Source organism: Lissotriton vulgaris, chromosome 5 (genome assembly GCF_964263255.1).
Source record: "Lissotriton vulgaris chromosome 5, aLisVul1.2, whole genome shotgun sequence".
NCBI classification, from domain to species: Eukaryota; Metazoa; Chordata; class Amphibia; order Caudata; family Salamandridae; genus Lissotriton; species Lissotriton vulgaris.
This window is the reverse complement of record NC_141693.1, coordinates 541458473-541478598: the sequence shown is the minus strand read 5'-3', so window position 1 is coordinate 541478598 and position 20126 is coordinate 541458473. Positions and strand designations below refer to the sequence as shown.

At 45.0% G+C, this 20126-nt stretch overlaps 1 protein-coding gene across 3 annotated transcripts in view; it reads right to left on the bottom strand.

Annotated features, from left to right (window-relative positions):
* The window catches only part of SLC16A12 (solute carrier family 16 member 12), an 812734-nt gene that overhangs the window by 167103 nt on the left and 625505 nt on the right, over positions 1 to 20126 (bottom strand). For all 3 annotated transcript variants that reach the window (XM_086921988.1, XM_086921986.1, XM_086921987.1), the window contains exon 7: positions 10259 to 10850. In XM_086921988.1, the coding sequence (XP_086778114.1) occupies positions 10259 to 10850 (592 nt within the window). The remainder of the gene's footprint in view (positions 1 to 10258; positions 10851 to 20126) is intronic.

Here is a 20126-nt window from a genome sequence, read left to right as displayed (position 1 = left end):
ATGTCCGCTGCTTGAGTGAGCTCCTCACCTAAGCCTGCATAATCCTTTCAAGACCCATCCTTTCCCTCATCTATACCGGGCTAACACACCGTAAGAGCTGTTGGGGACATCGGAGCATCCAGCGACCGTTAACTGGCGGATAGACGCAGCCGCAGCACATGGGACGCCGGCCTGAAGACGCAGGCCTGGAGCTGCCATTATTACAGGGCTGGGACCTCGGACTCGAGTAGGATGCGGTCCCGTGACGCAAGTCATGCACGGCGGCCGCGCTGCTGGGTGAGTGCCACCTTGTCCGTGAATGCAGTCCGGGGGTACGAGACACGAATGAAGACCCGAGATGGTGTGTTCCAGCCACCGCATTTGCAACGCGTGTCCGGGGAGCCGAACGGAGGGCTGAACAGGCTAGATGGGCGGCTGTGACGCAGAAGCCGATTTCGCATAATTATTACACCCGCCCTTGATGAGCAGTGGATACAGTGCCCCTTGCCCCTGTTGATCACCGCCTAGGGTGGCACGATTATGAAGGCCTGGTTGTGAGCTGTGGGGGCAGATGGACTAGATCCCCCGGGTCTCAGAGGCGGCCACTGGGTGGTGGGCTCACTGACCTGGCTGACGAAGCGCCCCCATGAATACAGAGTAGAGGGGCGGTCACCTGCATAGGGAGCCTGGGGACATACCGGACTCTCTTTCCCTCTGCCTTGTCCCGGGGGTGAGCGGCCACAAGGGAGGGCGACATCAAGCGGGCCCCCTGTCTGGCTTGCGATTGAGGCAATGCTCCTGGGCTAGATCACTAGCAACATTCCCGCCTACCACGCACATCAGCTGAACGGTCACTGGGCCTGCCGCGAAGATGCTGCGATCCGTACAGGCACGTGTGGGAGAAGCGAGGAGGCTGGCCCGACGGGCTATCAGGTGGCTGGAGTGGGACGGATTAAGGACGGGCACCATAGGCCCCCAGAAGAGTGCCGCTCCCTCCGGTTGGCAAGGCGCACACAGTAAACTAGCGGAGTGCCCTGGATGTGCCAAGCTAACAGCCCAAGAGGACGTGCTGACCCCCCCGATGCCTTCCCAGGAAACGTCCCTTTGCAGAGGCCTTATATATGGTACAATTGCTACGCCATGGGGAAACCGGACCCCAACCAACCGAAGTTGACCTTCGACCAGTCAAAGAAACAACAGGACAGCACCACGGAGACTCAGACAGCGTCTCAGCCCACGACGTCGGAGGTTGGTGGGATTGCAAATGATGCCATACAATCCATGTTTCAAACTATAAAGACTTCCCTCACGAATAAATATGGCAATATTGATTCCCTAACTTACAGGGTGGATAGAATGTCAGAGCGCCTAGATAAACACACAGGTCGCATAGACATGGCGGAACGACAGATTTCTGAGGCTGAAGATTCTCAGGCGTAACTGGAAGGGAAACAAGTAAAACTTGAGAAGCAGGTGGCGGTAATGGCGTCGAAAGCGGAGGATCTGGAAGGCTGGTCCAGAAGATGCAATATCCGCCTAATGGGTGTATCGGAAACTACAAACACAAGCCAGATGGAACACTACGTAGAGAAATTGCTGATCTCCTTGCTAGGCCGAGACACTTTTTCAGAAGTGTTTATTGTAGAACGAGCTCACAGGTCGCTGGCCCCGAAGCCGCCTGCTGGATCCAGGCCGAGGCCAATCATAGCCAAGCTCCTGCACTACAGGGACCGCGATGCAGCACTACGGAAGGCCAGAGAACTTGGAAAGCTTACCCACGAAGGGATGGATATTTCTTTACACCCGGACTTTACCTCTGCGGTACAGGAAGCCCTGAAGACATTTTTGGATGCAAAGCAGAAGTTGTGTGAGCTTAACATTCCCTATGCAATGCTCTACCTGGCACGACTTAAGATTACAGTAGAGGGTAAAACCAGGATCTTCAATGACACAGCGGAGGCGCAGAAATTCCTGAAGCAAAAAGGGAAACAGGGCGTGCGGAGAAGATCGCCACGAGGCGAACAGGGAGAACAGCCAACACTATCTGATGAGGAATAGCTTTGATCCACGATTACACAGGGTCCGCTGAAAGGTTGAGGACACGGGCGAGATCCTAGATTTGGTAGACACTGGACACTGGTGTTATCAACATGTGTATGCAGTAGAAGCCACCTCCAGATAAGTGGACGATAGTTAAACTTTTTCGAAGACCGATTGTACTTACTGTTCTGATAAGGTCGATTATAGGCATGTACTGTGGTTAAATTGTTGCTACCCAACAGCCTTATATATGGGGCGAGAAATAGATATGGGTGAGTGTGATGAGAATATACAGCGAAGGGCTTAGACTCATGTAATCTAGGTTACAGGTAATGGGTGGGCAGCTCCGACCCCCACGCGTGTACAGCACAGTTTACTGAGTTATGTTTTTTCACTGTTCTTTTTGCTTTAATAAGTGGGGGGTAAGAGGGCTAATGTTATCAGGGATTAGGGAAGGTGGAGTCGGGGGTGTGGTAATGGGAGTACAGAAAATTCTGACCCGCAGCTTGATGGTTGTAATACATGAGGTTGACATGTTCCATAGGACCGCCCATAAAGGGTTACAGCAAGGCCACACAGGGGCGGTATATACTACCAATACAAGATATGGGTGAGGCTTTCACAGATTATAGGCCACTGTCTCTTCTATCATGGAACGTACAGGGTCTACATTATCCACAGAAAATACAAAAAGTGGTGGCATATTTAGACAGACTCAAACTTGATGTGGCCTGCCTGCAGGAGATGCATCTCACTGATAGCCGGGAGCAACATAAAGGAAATAGGTGGGCCTCCTTTAGATTAGCATCCTCCTACTCGTCATATGCCAGGATAGTACTCATATGGGTAAAACGCTCTGTACCATTCACACACATTAAGGACGTTCAAGGGCGCTATGTAATACTTCAAGAGAATTACGGGGCACCATCCTAACCATAGTGAACGTCTATGGACCAAATACAGACAACCCTTCATTCTCTGCACAAATCTGGTCGACACTAAGGGACATGCAGCCTGAGACCGTGGTTTGGGGGGGACTTCAATACATGCCAAGACCCTGCGATAGATAGATCATCCGGCATAGACAGATATGGCAAGGGTGCGGCCAAGGTCCTCCGAGGCGGAATGTCCGACTGGAACCTGGTAGATATTTGGAGGCAGAGGAACCCAGATAAAAGGGAGGGTACATGTTTTTCAGCCACACACCTCACATGGTCCAGACTGGACTACTGGTTAGTCACACAAGAAGTTTGCACATGGGCCGTCGAAGTGTCACACATGCCTAAGACATTGTCGGATCACGCACCGGTCATGCTTAAATTAAATATTCCAACACATACTCCACAACAATTTACATGGCAACTGCGACCTACAGCACTACAAGACCAGGTTTTCAGAGAAGACCTGCGCCAGGCGATCGTGAGCTTTTTTGAACATAATACTGGCTCAGTTCAGAGTACACAAACCCTATGGAAAGCCTTTAAGGTTACGGTGCCCGGACACTGCATCGGTGCGCATGCAGTATACTGCGCGATATACAGCGCCAATTGGAGAACACTGAGAAGGCTCTACTGTCCTTAGAACGTAGTTATGAATTGCACCCTTCAGACTCATTGTTGGCGGATATACGGAAGCAAATCGACATATACAATGACTTTGACGATGAACTAAAATATCTTGCACGCAAATGTATAGTGAGGAATTATGGCGAGGGTGGCAGACCCGGCAGGGCACTATCATACAAAATTAGGCCTGTAAAAACCCAGATACATATTACTGAAATAATAAACGCTCAGAATGTCCCGGTCTATGGCACGCCAGCTATACTCAATTGTTTCACTGAATTCTATACTAAATTGTATACGGCCAGAGTAACCCCCCCTGCTTCAGATATATGGGAGTATCTAAATGATATAGGCCTTGCTTGGCTGTCTGACACTCACAGAAAATACTTCTATCTACCAATCTCTAAGGAGGAAATCATAGATGCTTTCAACTCTCTTCCCAGTAATACGGCCCCGGGTCTCGATGGGCTCCCGGGAGAATTTTATAAAGAATATCGTGAATTACGGGTGCCGAACTTTGCAGAAATGCTCGAAGAAGCATACGAGGAAGGTACACTTCCGACCGCTCTTACAGAAGCGTTACTGACAGCACTCCCAAAACCGGGCAGTGTGACTCTTATAGGCCCTTGTCCTTGATAAATATAGATGCGAAGATCCTGGCAAAAAAATAATAGCGAACAGAATACAACCGCTCCTCTGTAACCTGGTTTTGCCTGATCAAGCTGGCTTTATGCCGACGTGGTCCACGGCCCAAAATTTGCGCACTATCTTTTCTTTATATCATCAGCTAGACTAGGTGGAGCCAGCGGCTGCCGCTCTGCTGGACGCTGCTAAGGCGTTCGACTCCATGGAATGGGGTTTTTTGTTTGTGACTCTGCGTAAAATGGGATTCCCGGAACCTTTCCTAAAGTGGATATCCCTCTTCTACGCGGCACCTAAGGCTAGCGTCCGTATAAATAGTTTAACATCTAACCCCATATCCATTGCAGAGGAACAAGACAGGGGTGCCCGCTGTCACCCATGCTTTTTGCCCTGATACTTGAGCCTTTGGCCTGCAAAATTATGCAAAAACACTCAGCCATGGCTCTATAATTTAACTTAAGACCAATTGGCATTTCGCTATATGCGGACGACATGGTCCTCTATGCGACGCATCCGGACAAAAACCTGAATCCCCTAATCAGAGAGTACGTCCGATATCAGCAATATGCGGGTCTCTGCATAAACTGGGACAAATCAGTGGTAATTACACTCACTACAGGTACGATGGAGCCAGAGTTAGATTATGCTCTAAAATGGTGTGTGGACCCCGTCAAATACCGGGGGATATGGCTACATAGAGACCTGGAGACAGTTATCAGGGAGAACTATGGCAAGGCGATGACTCGGCTGGAGGACCAAGTCGACAGGTGGATTAAAATGCCACTTTCAATGGCGGATAGGATAGCTCTCCAGAAAATGATTGTCCTACCCAGATTTTTTTACTTATCCTGGATGTCCCAATTTGGCTGACAAACGCTTTCTTTGACAGACTACACTCTGTACTTCAGAAACTAACTTGGGCCGGTAAACAAGCCAGAGTAAGCTGGCAGGTCCTTACCCAACCATATAATTTGGGAGACTTTGAAGCGCCTGATTTTCAATTATCTGTGCACAAGGTCAACACGCTTATTATTGGACGAGACCACACGCCCATGTACCACATGTTGCGGTAGAAAGTGATAGTGCCTCCACAATGCCGCTGAGGGCACTATTGGCCAACCCCACACGATACACGCCGCACGACAAGATTCACCCAGCCAAGAACACCTCGAGAGCGCGGCACGCACTGGTGTGTAGGGCAGATAAACTGCCGATATACGCACGGGCAATACCAACGGCGAAACACCCTCACATTACAGTGACTCAAGAACCAAACCTGCAGAAACGTCTGGAAGACATGGGCTTCCAGACTCTGGGACAAGCGTTTCCACATAATACATTTCTTAATTGGTCGGACCCCGCCTAATGTGTGCACCATAACCCAATGAAAAATTTTGCATACCTGCGCTTCCGTACGGCTCTGATGGAGCTATATGCCACATTTCCTGCTGAACCTGAAAAGTTGCTGACACTGCAGGTACTTTTAAAGGACCCTACACGGAAAAATCTAGTGACGCGATTATATACTGCAGCTCAAAGTGAGCAGGTTGACATGCCCACGACGGCAAAGGGTAGATGGGAACGGTCACTGGGAGTAACAATTGATGAGCAGGATAGGCAGTTCAGCTGTACGCAACTCACACTCGTACTTCTAACTGCAACCTGTGCATTATTCACTTTAAATTCCTTCCTCAAATATATTACACGCCAGTAAAATTATACAAACTAGGGCTTAGAGACTCCGACTCTTGCTATTGTTGCAATGTGCCAGGTGCAGATTTCCCACACGTGGCTTGGTCCTGCCTTGGCTTACAGCTATATTGGCAATCCGTCACTGATGCGTTAAGCACCATGCTCTCGGAACACATCCCAAACTCCCCTCTGACTTGCCTGCTGGGAATCAAAAAGCTAAAACATGCTAGGCCCAGGAAATTCTTGGCAGTGGTGTTACTTCTCGCGAAATAGCAAGTAGCTGTAAGATGGGGCAGCAAGAGACCACCTAGATTTAAAGAATGGACAACAGACATAACCAATTGCAAAACAACACTAGAGACTTATGCTGAAAACATACCACTAGCGTCCCGGCCCAGAGACTTTTGGGAACCACTATTGCACTACTTGCAGGATACTGCAACCTAAACGCACTGTACAAATGTGGACTGTTCGAAGTGATTCGGCAGTGGCTGCAGTACGGATATTTGGTATGTGACCAGAGGGGTGTGATATTGTACCGGAAGCAGAGTTGAGGGGGTTCTTAGCACTAAATGGATTATGCTATTGTTGTTCTATGTACTGCGTGATGTGAGCTGTGTCTGTTTGTAGATCACCCACAATGTAATTACTCAGTGTCAACTGTATTTGTGTAAAACTTTGCTGTGTTCTGATATTTGCTGTATAATTCTGCCGGTCAGAGGAAAAAATAAAATACTAAAAAAAAATCTACTGATCATTCACCAATCGGGTTTCAGCCCCGGGCATAGCACAGAAACAGCCATCTTACATATAGTAGATGATGCCCTGCAAGCCCTTGACCACAACAAAACCTGCCTGCTCGTTTTACTCGACCTCTCTTCAGCCTTCGATACGGTCAACCAACACAAACTACTAAGAAGACTAGAATACAGGATGGGTTTTCCTGGTAAAGTCCTTCAGTGGTTCAAATCCTTCCTGGAAAACAGAACACAATCCTACTTGATCAACAACAATCTTTCAGCTTCCTCCCCTAACCTACTAGAAGTTCCTCAAGGCTCCACACTATCTCCCATGCTATTCAACCTATACGTCGAACCACTCACCGAGCTACTAAAGCTGGAGAACATATCCTTCCACATGTACGCGGATGACACCCAACTGTACATCAAGATCTCCTCTATCGAAGATATATGGTCAATAAATACAGCCCTCGAAAAGACAGTCCAAAAACTCAGCCTATCTGGAGGAAGCAGAAATTCAAGGAGTGCTAACGATCTACTTCTGAAACCCTCACGTTTCAAAAAGTCTAAAACTTCCAACAGAGCATTCTCTGGGGCAGCTCCAAGAATTTGGAACTCCCTTCCACCACACATCAGAAAAATCTCCTCTATCCCTCTCTTCAAAAAGGAAACAAAATTATTCCTGATGAGCAAATTCCTACCTTAAATCAATACAACCACTTCACAAGATCGGCAAACCCCTAACAACCTCTATTCTATGGTCCGCTTAATTAAGACCTTCATGAACTTAAATAGTTTTTTTGGGGTTCAGAACATTCTTCTAATTGTTGCCGCGAGAACTGATGACTCACTCAAACTCGAAAGGTCTTTCTATTGTTTTCAGAACAAGTTTTCTCAATGTTGTTACTCCCTGTTACTTGCAGACTATGTTTCTTTGTATGCAATGTTCCCCTTTGAATGTTTCACCGTACGCCTTATGTAAAGTGCTCTGATACCCTAGTTTGGGTCTGGTTCACGCTCTATAAAACTTTAAAAATAAATAAATAAATACATAAATTACATTTTCTATTTGGAAACAAATAGATTTTGGGTGCAAACGGCTGTAGTTTTTCTGAGCGACAGTAATTCACAAACAGTGACCTTGTAGTCATAAATTTATTGACCTCATGTGATATTACTTCATAAATGTGTAGCATCCCACAAGGTTGTATGTTCCAAGGTTTGGTTAGCCTACCTACAGCTAGGAGTCCCGTCAAGAACAGTAGTATATAACTTTCGAGGATACGCAATGGAAGGTGATACCACCAGACTTCACCAGACTTCATGGTATGGTAGAAGAACTTGCTCTTTGATGAGGAAAAATATTTACTGGCAGATTAAAAAAAAAGTTGTGCAATGGCACAAAGGTGCTAACTAAATGTGTAGCAGTACAATTGAAACAAATCGCTTTGGAGAAATATTGTAAAAAAAAAAGAAAACCAATTCATATACTTTTTTTAGGATTACAAATAAAAGATGTGACTGGGAAAGGTATCATCTGGGAAAGTTATGTGGGTACTTTTAGAATACCAGAACGTTTTTACACTGATGTATTGTCACAGACCTATTGGGCGCGTGGCTCCCCCTTATGGTGGAGGAGCATTGCCCCACTGAAAAATAAAATGATAATAAAACCACTTTGTAATCATTTTATTTTTCATTACTTCCAGCCGCGAGGTTAGGGCAGGGCAGGGCCATCCTGCCGAGCGTCACATTGTAGGAGCAGTGTTTGGGCACTTGCAAGTGCGCATGTCTATGTGGCCGGCCATATCAGGCCAGCCAAACAAACATGAATACTTGTGTTTCTACAACCCAGCTGTGTTGTACAGCCAGGTTGGATAAAAATCCCAGGGTCCCTGGGCCTGAGCGAGCATCAAGTCAGCCCACTCAAACCAATCACTGCGCTGCTCTCATGCTGGTATTACCAGATTGAGAGCAGCGCTGTGATTGCCCCCTGGGAGCCTGTGCAGCGTCAGAAGACGCACGCTGAGGGGGCGGCCCCAGGAGCAGGTAAGTTTAAAAAAATATATTTTCCCCTCACCCCAATTTCCTCCTTTGTGTTGCCTCAGCACCCGAAAATTGTAGCAGCCGCCACTGCTATTGGTGTTGATTTACAACTTTGGACCTGATTTTGATTTTGGCAGACAAGGTAATCTATCACAAAGGTTGCAATTGTGACGGAATACTAAACCCTCAGTCCACCCATGGCTTTGGTGGGCACACAGTCAGATTTCCAATGGCGATGCCTAAGCATATTAGGTCATCAGAGTAAGAGCGTCATACTGCCTGCCCTATTTAGATTGAAAGACCAAATATCCTTTTTTTCCTGTGCTCCGCGGCTAGTCACAAAGAGAAAAAAATAATGAACCCTGCACCCTGGGAGAAAGACCAGAGTGTGGGGCCATGAGTTCTTTATTTTTCAGAAACAAATTCTGCTTTGAGAAATCTTCATGTATGACCCATTTCAATGACAAAATGTGAGCTAGATGAACATTATTGCACACAAATTCTATAAAAAAACGATTTTTTTTGTGAGCAATGGAAAATGGTCGTAATAACGCAGGCGGAGCCACACTTGTTTCAACATCGCAAGCACTATCATGCTTGCCTTAACCACCCACATGCGTGTTTAAGGCAGTGCACAGTCTAGCTGCTGCCTGGAATGGGCGGAAGCAGGAAGGATCAGGAGAGGAGGCAGAACAAGGTGAGGTAAGTGGGGCTGTGGGGGGATCTGGGGGTCGCTTTCAGAGGGGGGCAGGGTACTTCAGGGAAGGAGCAGGTTTTTAGGGCTCAGGGAAGGGTACTTTTAAGAAGAGGGCAGGTTTGTACGGCTCAAGGCGCGGGAGGAGGTGTGGGCAGTTTTAAGGCCTTGAATTGGTGGATAGTTTTTTTTAGGACTCAGGGCAGGGGGATCCGATAGTTTTTTACATGGGGGCAGGGTTTTAGGCTTCAGGGCAGTGGAAGGGGCTAGGATAGTTTTAGAGACAGTGCAGGGGCGTGGGTCAGGGTAGTGTATGTTAAGGGGCAGGATTTTAAGCCTCAGGGCAGGGGAGAGGAAAGGGGTAGTTTTCAGGTTAGATTTTGGTCCTCAGGGTGAATGGGGTTTATAATTTAGGGCTTAGGGTGGGGCCAGGCTGGGTCAGAGTAGTGGTGAACTTAACCTCGCATACTCCCTTACCATTCATGCCTTTACAGCGAAATTGCATTGTACCGGCATGCATGGTAAAGGAATGCTTGGTTAAGATGCTTTAGTGGTTTGGGCTGCGTGGTAGACATACGCGTGGTTTAGCCATGTGTGCCTCTATTGTACATATAATTCAGTCTACTCCTTTCACAACGTGCTACATAAAATATTAGTGGTTTGTTGATTCTGTAGAGGGGTAAAACCGTTTAAGCCTAACAGAAAAAAATATATTTCGATAATATGGATATGCACATCAGCTTTTGGAGCACCTTTAGATCGATCCACAGGCTGACTGTGTTGCTCTTTTCTTCGTCACCAATCGTAACAAAAGAAATGTATGAAAACGGTCTTTATCAAAGTATTTGAAGTCACCTTACCTTCTGTCCGTCAGCCATCCGAAAGTGATGTTCCCAACAATGTCAACCCCCCCAAGAATTGACATGAGGAAAGCAGCTTCTTGATTGCTCACACCAATACTTAGTGAATAAGGCACCAGGTAGACAAAAGGGGGGCTGCAGCCATATGCAAGAAATAGAAAGGAAACTGCTAATATTATAAAGTCTGGTATCAACAAAAATTGGTACTCTTTCTGTGAGCAGTAGCATAGGCTCTTATGATTGCAGTCTTCAGGTAGAGGGAAACATGCTGAAGTCTGATTTTCATCTTTAAGTTCTGGATCAGAAGCATATTGTTCCTTGAGAAGCTCTTGAGAGTTCCTGTTTTTTTCCTTGATTGCTATGGGTCGCATCAATGCCCCACAAACACACAGGTTGGAAACAAAACCTCCCATAATAAGTAATGCTCCACGCCAAGAATACTGTTCAATGAGGAGCTGCACCACTGGTGCTAGAACAAATGTACCGATTCCGCTCCCCGACATGGCAATCCCATTGGCCAAGGCTCTTCGTTCATTGAAATACTTGCCAACCATAGCTATTGCGGGACTGTAACAAAGTGCAAATCCGAGTCCTGGCAAAGAAAAGCAAAATGTTAGACAGACATGAATATATAACATCTATTGTGTTATCTTAGTAAACAACAGACACAATAAAGGTAGTATATGACAGGTGGGTCACTGCGGGCAAGTTCTGACTACATTTCACTATCCATGATCCAATTTACATTTCGGGTTCTGAATTGTTAACATATATTCATGGTTAGGGACTTATAATCTGGAATTCGAGACAGGTTGAAGGATGCATTATATCAGGAATCTTTAACAAGGTAAACAAGTGCATTTAGATATGATATTATATTATAGGTATTGATATAATACTGATGGAGGCATAGGACACTAATCAAGGGTTTGTAATAATGTAGGTTTTTAGGACAGCTCTGAATGTAAATTTGCATTGTATTAAATTGACAACTTTTAACTTGATCATTTCAATGCATTATACTAAAGTTATTGTAAAAGTTGGGATTGGCTGCTACAAATTATCAACCACTTTAACATCATTTTAGCAGTAAATCACATTTTTGTTTTAATTCTAATTAATTCTATACATTTAAAGAATTAGCTCTTTTTCAAACATTACATATACCATGCAAGAATTTTTCCTACAAAATGAAAAGTGGTATTTGTTTATTTTTTCTATTTTTTATTGAGTCCTCATAGAACCTCTGGGGAGAGGATGTAGCCTAACGGCTAGGGTGGTCGACCACGAAGCTGGGGAACCTGGTTCGAGTTTCGGCAGAGACGCTCACCATCCTGTGATCAGGGCGGGACTGGCCATAGCGGGCACCAGGCAATCCCCCAGTGCGCCGCATGGATGGGGGCCGTTTTTGTTACAGGGCCATTTTTGCAGCATAGCTGCAAAATCGTCCCAGTACCAAAATCGTCAGAAAACCGGCCCCGGCAAAGAGCTCAGCGGCACCTCCAACCCCCCGAGTGGGGGGGGGGGCGGCCGAGCACTTTGCCAGGGCCGGTTGTGGTTAATTGTTTTGTTAAGCACAAGGAGAAAAAGTGATTCTGGGTAAATCACTTTATCTACTTGTGCTTAACAAAAAAAAAATGAATGTGTCCATCTGTAATGCAACTGGTGCTCATGTAAAGTGCTCTGATACCTTCGGGTCTAGGTTGCGCTATATAAAACAAAGCCTCAAAAAAACAAACCTCACATGATCCTTCAAGCAGATAAGACACATGCAATGCTCTTCAGATATAATCCAAGGCCAGTAGTCTCACAGTGAAATCCAAGGCCCTAAGGTCACTCTAGCCAAAGAGGTATAATCACAGGACACGACCAGGGTTCAACATTCCGCCTATGGGGTCCCATATACACTGATTGTGACATGTATCCCCTCTTCACCATTTTCCTTTCCATTTCATACATAAAGGCCACTGATCGCCACCAGTCTGACCATTCAGGGGACCCTGGACGGGACCACCTCTTATAAATCTCTCTACTTGTCTGTAGGAGTAATTCTCATTACTTGAGCTCTTTAGAGGCAGATGTGGTGTGTCTCCACGAGACCTGTTGTACGGGTGAATTGACTTGTATGTCCCCTCCTTCAAGGAGGGAACATGCAAAGGAGGAGGGGTGGCATGTCTACTGTCTAACAAGATCCAATTGTGATATGAATGTTGTAAAGAGCGGAGTAACTTATTTTGGGCAGTACCCTTGTCTAATTTTGATGGAAATCTGAGAATGCTCCTGCTAATGTTGATAATACTTATATCCTGCCAGAGGCCTCTTATGATGTTCTTTTAAGTGAGGTATGTTCCCATACTAAAAAAGCGTGTGATAAGGAGTTTCCTTACATATATTTTTGGGAGGGGATCTGATCTGTAAGATATCTAATTTTACTTTAGATAGGTTATGGGAGAAAGAAAAAGAGGAAGCCATGCTGATACCACAAGCTCTTTTTACCCCCCCAAAAAGAACTACCAAGAGAGGGAGAATGTTAGCGTGTGGGCTGAGAAAGGTCGATGGTATCCCAGTGAGCTGGAGGTTATCTTCCGTCTCCACCCCAGCTTATATACATAAAACTCAAGGGGAAGCGCCTATTTTGGTCTATGTGGCAGTAGGAAGTACTTCCTTCCTTTTACAGAGTAACTTAAGGTCTCCGACTCCTTTCTTAGTGATCATAAACTTCTAACTCTTCCAGTACATTTTTTGTAGTAAAATTTTTATTTATAGCATAGTAAACAGAAAGAAGGAAATATAGAGAGAGAAAGAGAGAGGAAGACAAGCGGCAACAGTGCATTATTACATATGCAAGAATGGGAAGAGTCTCAAACAGTCGCATCTGCTATGATGGTTGCCAACAGTTAGGCTGTCCCAAGTACAAGGAAAGCCAGCTATAGTCCAGGAACTGATAATCACACTTTTCCGGAAGTCCGGCTGCCTCTCCAGGGGAGAAAGTCAATCTAGCAAGTTCACGGGTCTCGAGAGCCCCCGGGCAAGCCAAATCTCCCCGCAGCTATGCAATGCCACAACCAATACAGAACCCCCCCCCAAACTCCCCCCATCCCACCTCCCCAAACACCCCCTCCCCCCAAGGTGATGGCGCCAACATACATTCTCATTCACAGTTGCATTATCACACACGCTACTTAAATCTGAAAAAGATGAAGGGCTGATGGGCATACCGCAGACGGCAATCCTCGCGATAAGAACCGGACCAAGGGTCCCCACCGGAACATAAAGTTCTTACAGTTGCCTAGGAAGATGTCCGCCATTCTCTCCATGCTCATCAACCTCCACAGCTTCGCATGCCACAAGGATAGAGCCGGGCCGTCGGTTTCTTCCAGGCCGCAGCCAAAGGTACCACTGCACTCTATGCCATTCCACTCTATGGCACTGCACTTTACTCTGCACCATTCCACTGTACACAACTGCACTCTATGCCACTTCAGTCTATGCCTCCGTACTCTCCTGTGCACCGCTCTACTTTATGTCAATGTAGTCTATGCCATGCCTCACCACTGCACTCTGTGCCACTCCACTCTACTCTACCCTGCACCAATCAATTCTACACCACTCCACGCCATTCTACTCTGCAACACTGCATTCTATGCCACTGCACTCTAAGTCAATGCACTCTACTCTGTACCACTCCACTCTAAGCCAGTCCACTCTAATCTATTTTGCACAACTGCACTCTATGCCACTCTAATCTGCTCTACACCACTCTACTCTGTTCCACTCCAATCTACCTTGCACCACTCCACGTTATGCCATTGCACTTAACTCTGAAACATTCCACTCTATGCCAATGCACTCCATGCCCCTCTACTCCACTCTGCTCCACTTCACTCTATGCCACTCCACTTTATGCCACTGTACTCTACTCTAAACTACTCTACTCTACACCACTGAACTTTAAACCACTCTACTCAAAACCAATACACTCTATGCCAGTGCACTCCACGCCTATCTACTCTAACCCACTGCACTCTACACCTCTATACTCTACACCGCAACACTCTACGTGACTCACTTTCTGGCGCTGCACTCTATGTCACTCAACTCTACACGACTGCACTCTATGTCACTCAACTCTAAGCCACTCTGTTCTACTCTGGACCACTGTACACTACATCACTGCACTCTATGCCACTCTATTCTACATCACTGCACTCTTCTACACTCTACACTGCAGCACTGCACTATAAGCCATTAAACTCTATGCTATTCTTCTTTGAACCACTGGACTCTATGCCACGGCACTCAACTCTGCACCACTATACTCTAAGCCACTCGACTGCACTCTATGACAATGCGCTCTACACCACTACACTCTACACCTATCTACTCTGCATCACTCCACTCTATGCCACCTCACTTTACACCACTGCACTCTGCACCATACTACTGTGCAGCACTCCTCTCTACAGCCCTGTACTTGATTCTACTCTGCAACACTCTACTCTACACAACTACACTATACACCTTTCTTCTCTAATCGATACCACTGCACTCTACGACACTGCTTTCTACACTACTCTATGCTGCGCACTACACTCTGTGCCACTCCACTCTAATCTGCACCATTGCACTCTATGCCACACCTTTCTATACAGCAGCAAGCCATCCTACGCCACACCATAAACATTTAGTCACACTAAACAGCAGCCATGCTGGTGTATAATATGACTAAAACAGGTTGGTAAAGATTATAGCTCATGCATAGTCGAAACCTATTGGCTTTGAAAATGCTTGTTTTTTTCTGCTTAATGCAATGGCTCGAATGGTTCCATCATCAGTTTAGTGAGCACCAGGTCAATATTCCACATGGGTGTTTGTGCAGACGGCTGTAGGAAATTTAACCTTGCCCTTTCAAGGAATTTCTTAATAACTGGTATATTGAAGAAACGTTTGTTTGTTTGTATGTATCCCCTTGTGTATGCTACTATGCCTAAAAGGTGAAGGTTAAGTTAGGTTCTCGTCTAATAAATATGTTAGATATTTTATGACTATAGTGTGTTGTGTTCTGGCAACCAGAATGAGGCTGACTGGTGATAAATGTGTCCCTTTTGCATTGATAGGTCTTGTAGAACTGGTAGCGTTCTTATTTTCTCCAGTGACATTTGTGTAGGAGCTTTGGGCATCAGTGCTATTGGGGGAAATTGTATTCACATTTGTTTGACCAGTCTATTGATAGAGCATTTCATTGGGACCAGTGGCGTGAATGCCTGGAAGTGAAGTTTTGGAATTTCTCATTATCTGGTGTTGTGACTAGATACATTTCTGGTGTGCCTAAGTGTAGAATACATTTTGTGATCCTTGCTGCTTCATTACCCATTTGTGTGAAATGGCTACATGTGTGCTTAGTCTGTTTGTACGTTTGGCATCCCTGGTATGTGTATTGCCAGCAATGTACTTTTCCTTGGAATGGTCCATTTCCAGATGTCTTGGGCTAGTGTTGACAACAAATGGTACTTTGTTCCTCTTGCATGTTGAGGTAAAACAATACGGTTGTGTTGTCCTATAGAATAAGCACTCTCCCCTTTTATCTGTGATGCAAAGACTTTTAGAGCTAGGAAAACTATCTTTAGTTCCAATACATTTATGTGCTGTACTGCTTACTCTAATTTACACATGCCATTGTGCATCCCTCATCCTGTGTGGGATGCATCCATGGTGATGGTCACTAAAGGAAATGGTTGATCAAAAGGTCTTACAACTGCTATATTGTTTACATTCGAGTAATCGGAGTTCTGAGTAATAACAACTGGATCCTCTTGGCTCTCTCTTGCCTGTGACCATTGGTTTTGAATCCATATTTTAATAGGCCTCATAAGTATTTTGCCAGGTGGTAGTGGTAGAAAACATGAGGCCATCTTGCCCATTAGTTTTGTAACTGTTTCTCAACTATCCTCACTGTCAAAGATTGTCCTTTCTGTTAAAAGCAAACTTGGTCTGGCAATGCATTGATTCTGTCAGTAGTTGGAAATGCTTTCCCCTCTCTAAAGTGGAGGCTTGATCGTAAAAAGATTTTTTATATCTCTGGTATTGGTGATCATTTTTCTATGTTTATCAAGAACCCAGTAGTGCACACACTGTGCATAACTGTCACTGTAACCTTTTATAATTGTTTGAACAAGCTCTACTTTAATAAAGGTCTAGGTATGAGTATACATGTTTTCAGTACTCTGCTATATGCTGTTACTGTTGCAAGACATGCTAGAAGCTAACATTATCACAAAATGAAGGTTTTTGATTTGATAGTGTACATGATTGAAAATGAAGCAAAGGAATCTCTTGTGTTTCTTGCTCGCTGGCATGCGCATGTAGGTTTCCTTGAGGTCAATTGTCACCATATACTCCTGATTTTGCAGACCCCTTGAAGTGTAGTCAATTTGAACCTTTGTGTCTTTATGAAAGGGTTCAAGAATCTGGGTCCAAAATTCATTTAAACGTTTTGTCAAGTTTTGATACTGGAAAATACACACAGTAGATATCCAGGTTGATCTATTATCTTGGTACTTTTTCCATTGCTTGTTTCCGCAGGAGCTCTTCTGCCTCCTGTTGCAAGCATTGTAGGTTTTCCTTTGTTTGCTTTCTCCTTTAAGGTTTGACACTTTGAAGATTTCTTAGGAGTTTGATACAATGACTGTGTTGAAAAATCTTCAAACTCTATAAGTCTGTAGTGATTGACCTCCACTCCTGGAGGAAACCTTGGGTTCTGCCCCAACAAGTGTTATGTAGTGGGGCTGTCCTGTGGGCAAGTTATTTACTTGATGTAGCTGCATCTCTCAAAGGCTGCCCCCTACCTGTAGCTATGCCAGGAAAAGGCTTCCTTGGTTTTGTTTAGAATTGCCACTGTGGTGGCATTGATTGTTGTGTACCACCCTTGCTGGTAGGATGTCTGCAGCATAGGTATTTGGAAGCCTTCACTTTCTAAACACCTTCGTAATACCGTACCTACTATACCTTTTTTCTGATGATAACAAGAAATCTCAGGAATTGAGATTGTTGAAAAAGAAGACTTATTTTGATCAAAGAAATGCTGTCTCACGTACATGTGTTAAAGTAGGAGACAGGGTAAAAGTTCGGCTGTCGAAAAGAATCTGTGGTTTGTCTAAGTACTCCACTCCTTTTGTTGTGGTAAAGTGTTTTGGAAATGCCGTCAAGTTGAGCGATGGTCGTATTTGGAATTTAAGTAGGATTGCACCTTTGTATACAAATGTTTTGTAAAATCTATTCCTGAAACACTTGATGATAAGGAAGGTAAAAACCCTGCCTTACGCAGGAGCAGTCGTGAAAAGAAAACTCCTAAATGTTTTGACGATTTTGTTACAAAGTAATTATGTATAGGAGAAAGGTGTGTAATATCGTACCTACTATACCTTTTTTTGTATGTATAAATGCTTGTTACTTCTGATTTACCTTTGCTTATGCTCGTTTAATTCCAGAGTAGAATGTTACTAATAGAGTGTTTAGATTCAACTGATTGTTATGATCAGTTATTCCTGTGAGCTGTGTGGCTAGGAAGTCCTTTACCTTTTCTTGTAACTATTTACAAATAAACCCCTCTTCAATCAACTCTCCTGGTGTGACCATCATCATTTCAACCTTCTTATTGGGGGTTCACCCCTTCTTAAGTTGCTGCACAACTACAGGGCACTCTTGGCCATTGCAGTCTCATTGTCTTTCTCAAGCTGTTGTAGAATGTCATCGACAATTGTTCCACCTAGGTGCTACTCTGTAAATGGAACGTTTATGACATTTGCCTGCATCTGATGTATTGAATCCTGCAACACGTAGCCTGGCACATCTCCTGAGGACAATGCTTAATTGTCTGCTTGCCATGTCAGTGGCATTCAAAGGAGACTAAAGGCAGTTGTTTGAGATGGCTTTGTCTTCTTCTGTAATGGAGCTTGCCCTCTTTTTGCGTTGTTCAAGGAGGTGTTTCATTAATTCCCCGATTCCTCCAACTGTTGAAGTGCATAGTAATTAAGGAGTTTGCAATCTTCCACTGCATGGTTACTCCTCTCTACACTTTTGCCCTAGCCTCTCCATCTTTTTGCTTTCGTTTTTCTGGTGGAGATCATGTTGGCATTGGGACATTAGCTTTTTTCCCTGCGGTGGACATGATTAAGGAGTCCACTACTGCATTGCCCTTAATATGTACAGGGTCCCTGAACTCCTCCTTTCCTTGCACTAGAATGCTTAGGCGAATAAGAGGCTACTGGCTCTGCCTTTGAGATGTTAAAAGTGCTTCTGGGAAAAAACAAGATGGTTACTGTTCTTCTTCCAACTGTACCCTATACTTGCTGGCAGCTTGCTTTATTATTGTGTTGTACATTGTAATGTCATCCGCCGGGAAAAGGTCTGAAGGGTAGGATTCTACACTCTCTTCTGTTGAGGCTGTGTCAGCATCTTGTCATTCTCCCTCAGTGCTCTCAATGTAAGGAATCAACCCCGGCTCTGTAAAGTAAACACACGGTATTTCTGAAAGTGTCACTTTATTCCTTGTAAATACGACACACCGGGTAGAGCGCTCCGGTCACCAGCTCAAATCATGGACAGCTGCAACTGCCCTCATCAACTGTCAACTAACTGTCAGATGGCAAAGTACAAACGTCATCTGACGTAATGTATGCAAATGCAGGGTCGCGCAGGAGGGACGGAAACAAGGAGGGGACATTTGCGAGAGGGAAAGTTACAACCGTAACACATCTCCTTCCGAAGGGAAAAAAAGCAAACACAAATAAACAAAAACATTTAACAGTTAGTCAAACATACTCCTAGTAATACGTGAGTCTGTCCACAAGAGGACCATGTAGGAACGGGTAAGTGGTTACTTCCCTATTGTCAACTTTTGTGGTTAGTCCACTACGGACTTCTAGTTATCTTCAGTTCCAAATTCACTGGTGGTGTTACTGTAAACAAGGTTCATTGTTCCGTAAAGGCCAACGCAAAGTCCTGACCTTCCTCCAACGTGGATGAATGAACTTCACAGGAGGATGCTGCAGAGCCTTCTGATCCCCTGAACTCGTCCTCGCCAGCAACACCAATGCGCATCCAGTCAGCTCCTCAGTTAACTTCATGGTGTGGGCATTGTACTGGTTTGTGTGCTTCTTTACTCCCCTCCTCTGACTCCTCATAGTCTACCCAAACCCAGCAGTTCATTCTACTATCGTGCTCCACACTTCTCCTACTCGTACCATCTTCTCCCTCCAGGTGAGTGATGGTAGCATTAAGATCCTTTTATTTGGGTAGTTTCCTGGGCCAGACCACACTGCGTCTACGCCTTCTAATACAACAAGTCTCTTTCTCATTGTCATCATCGGTGTCAGGTCTTGACCATCCTCCAGCGTCATTTCTCTTGTTGTGATCCTTACCAGAGCCACTGGTAGAGTTCTTTTCATTAAGTTCCACACCATTAGTACGAGCCTCATCAAAGACCTGTCCTTCCTCCAGTTTCATCAAGTAACTACCGCAGGAGGATGCCGTTGAGTCTTCTAGGCCGCAGAACTCATATTCTCTCCTGTATTCTATAAGCACACTCGTCTTCCCTAACATAGCTTTATTTAGTGGACTTTGTAAGAGTTCCTGTGCTTCCTTAATCTCATTCTCCAACTTGTCACTATATAACCTTTGATAATACTCTCCTTTGTTGTCACACTTTGACTCAACAAAACTCAGACCATCTTCCCCTTCCTGGTCAAAGTCATCAGCATATTCCTCTCTTGTTTTATTCTTGGGCTCAACCAAAGTAGTTCCATGCCGCTCTTCCCTAAAATGTAGTTGGTTAGACTTACAAACTACCTCCTCTTTACCTTTAGTTTGT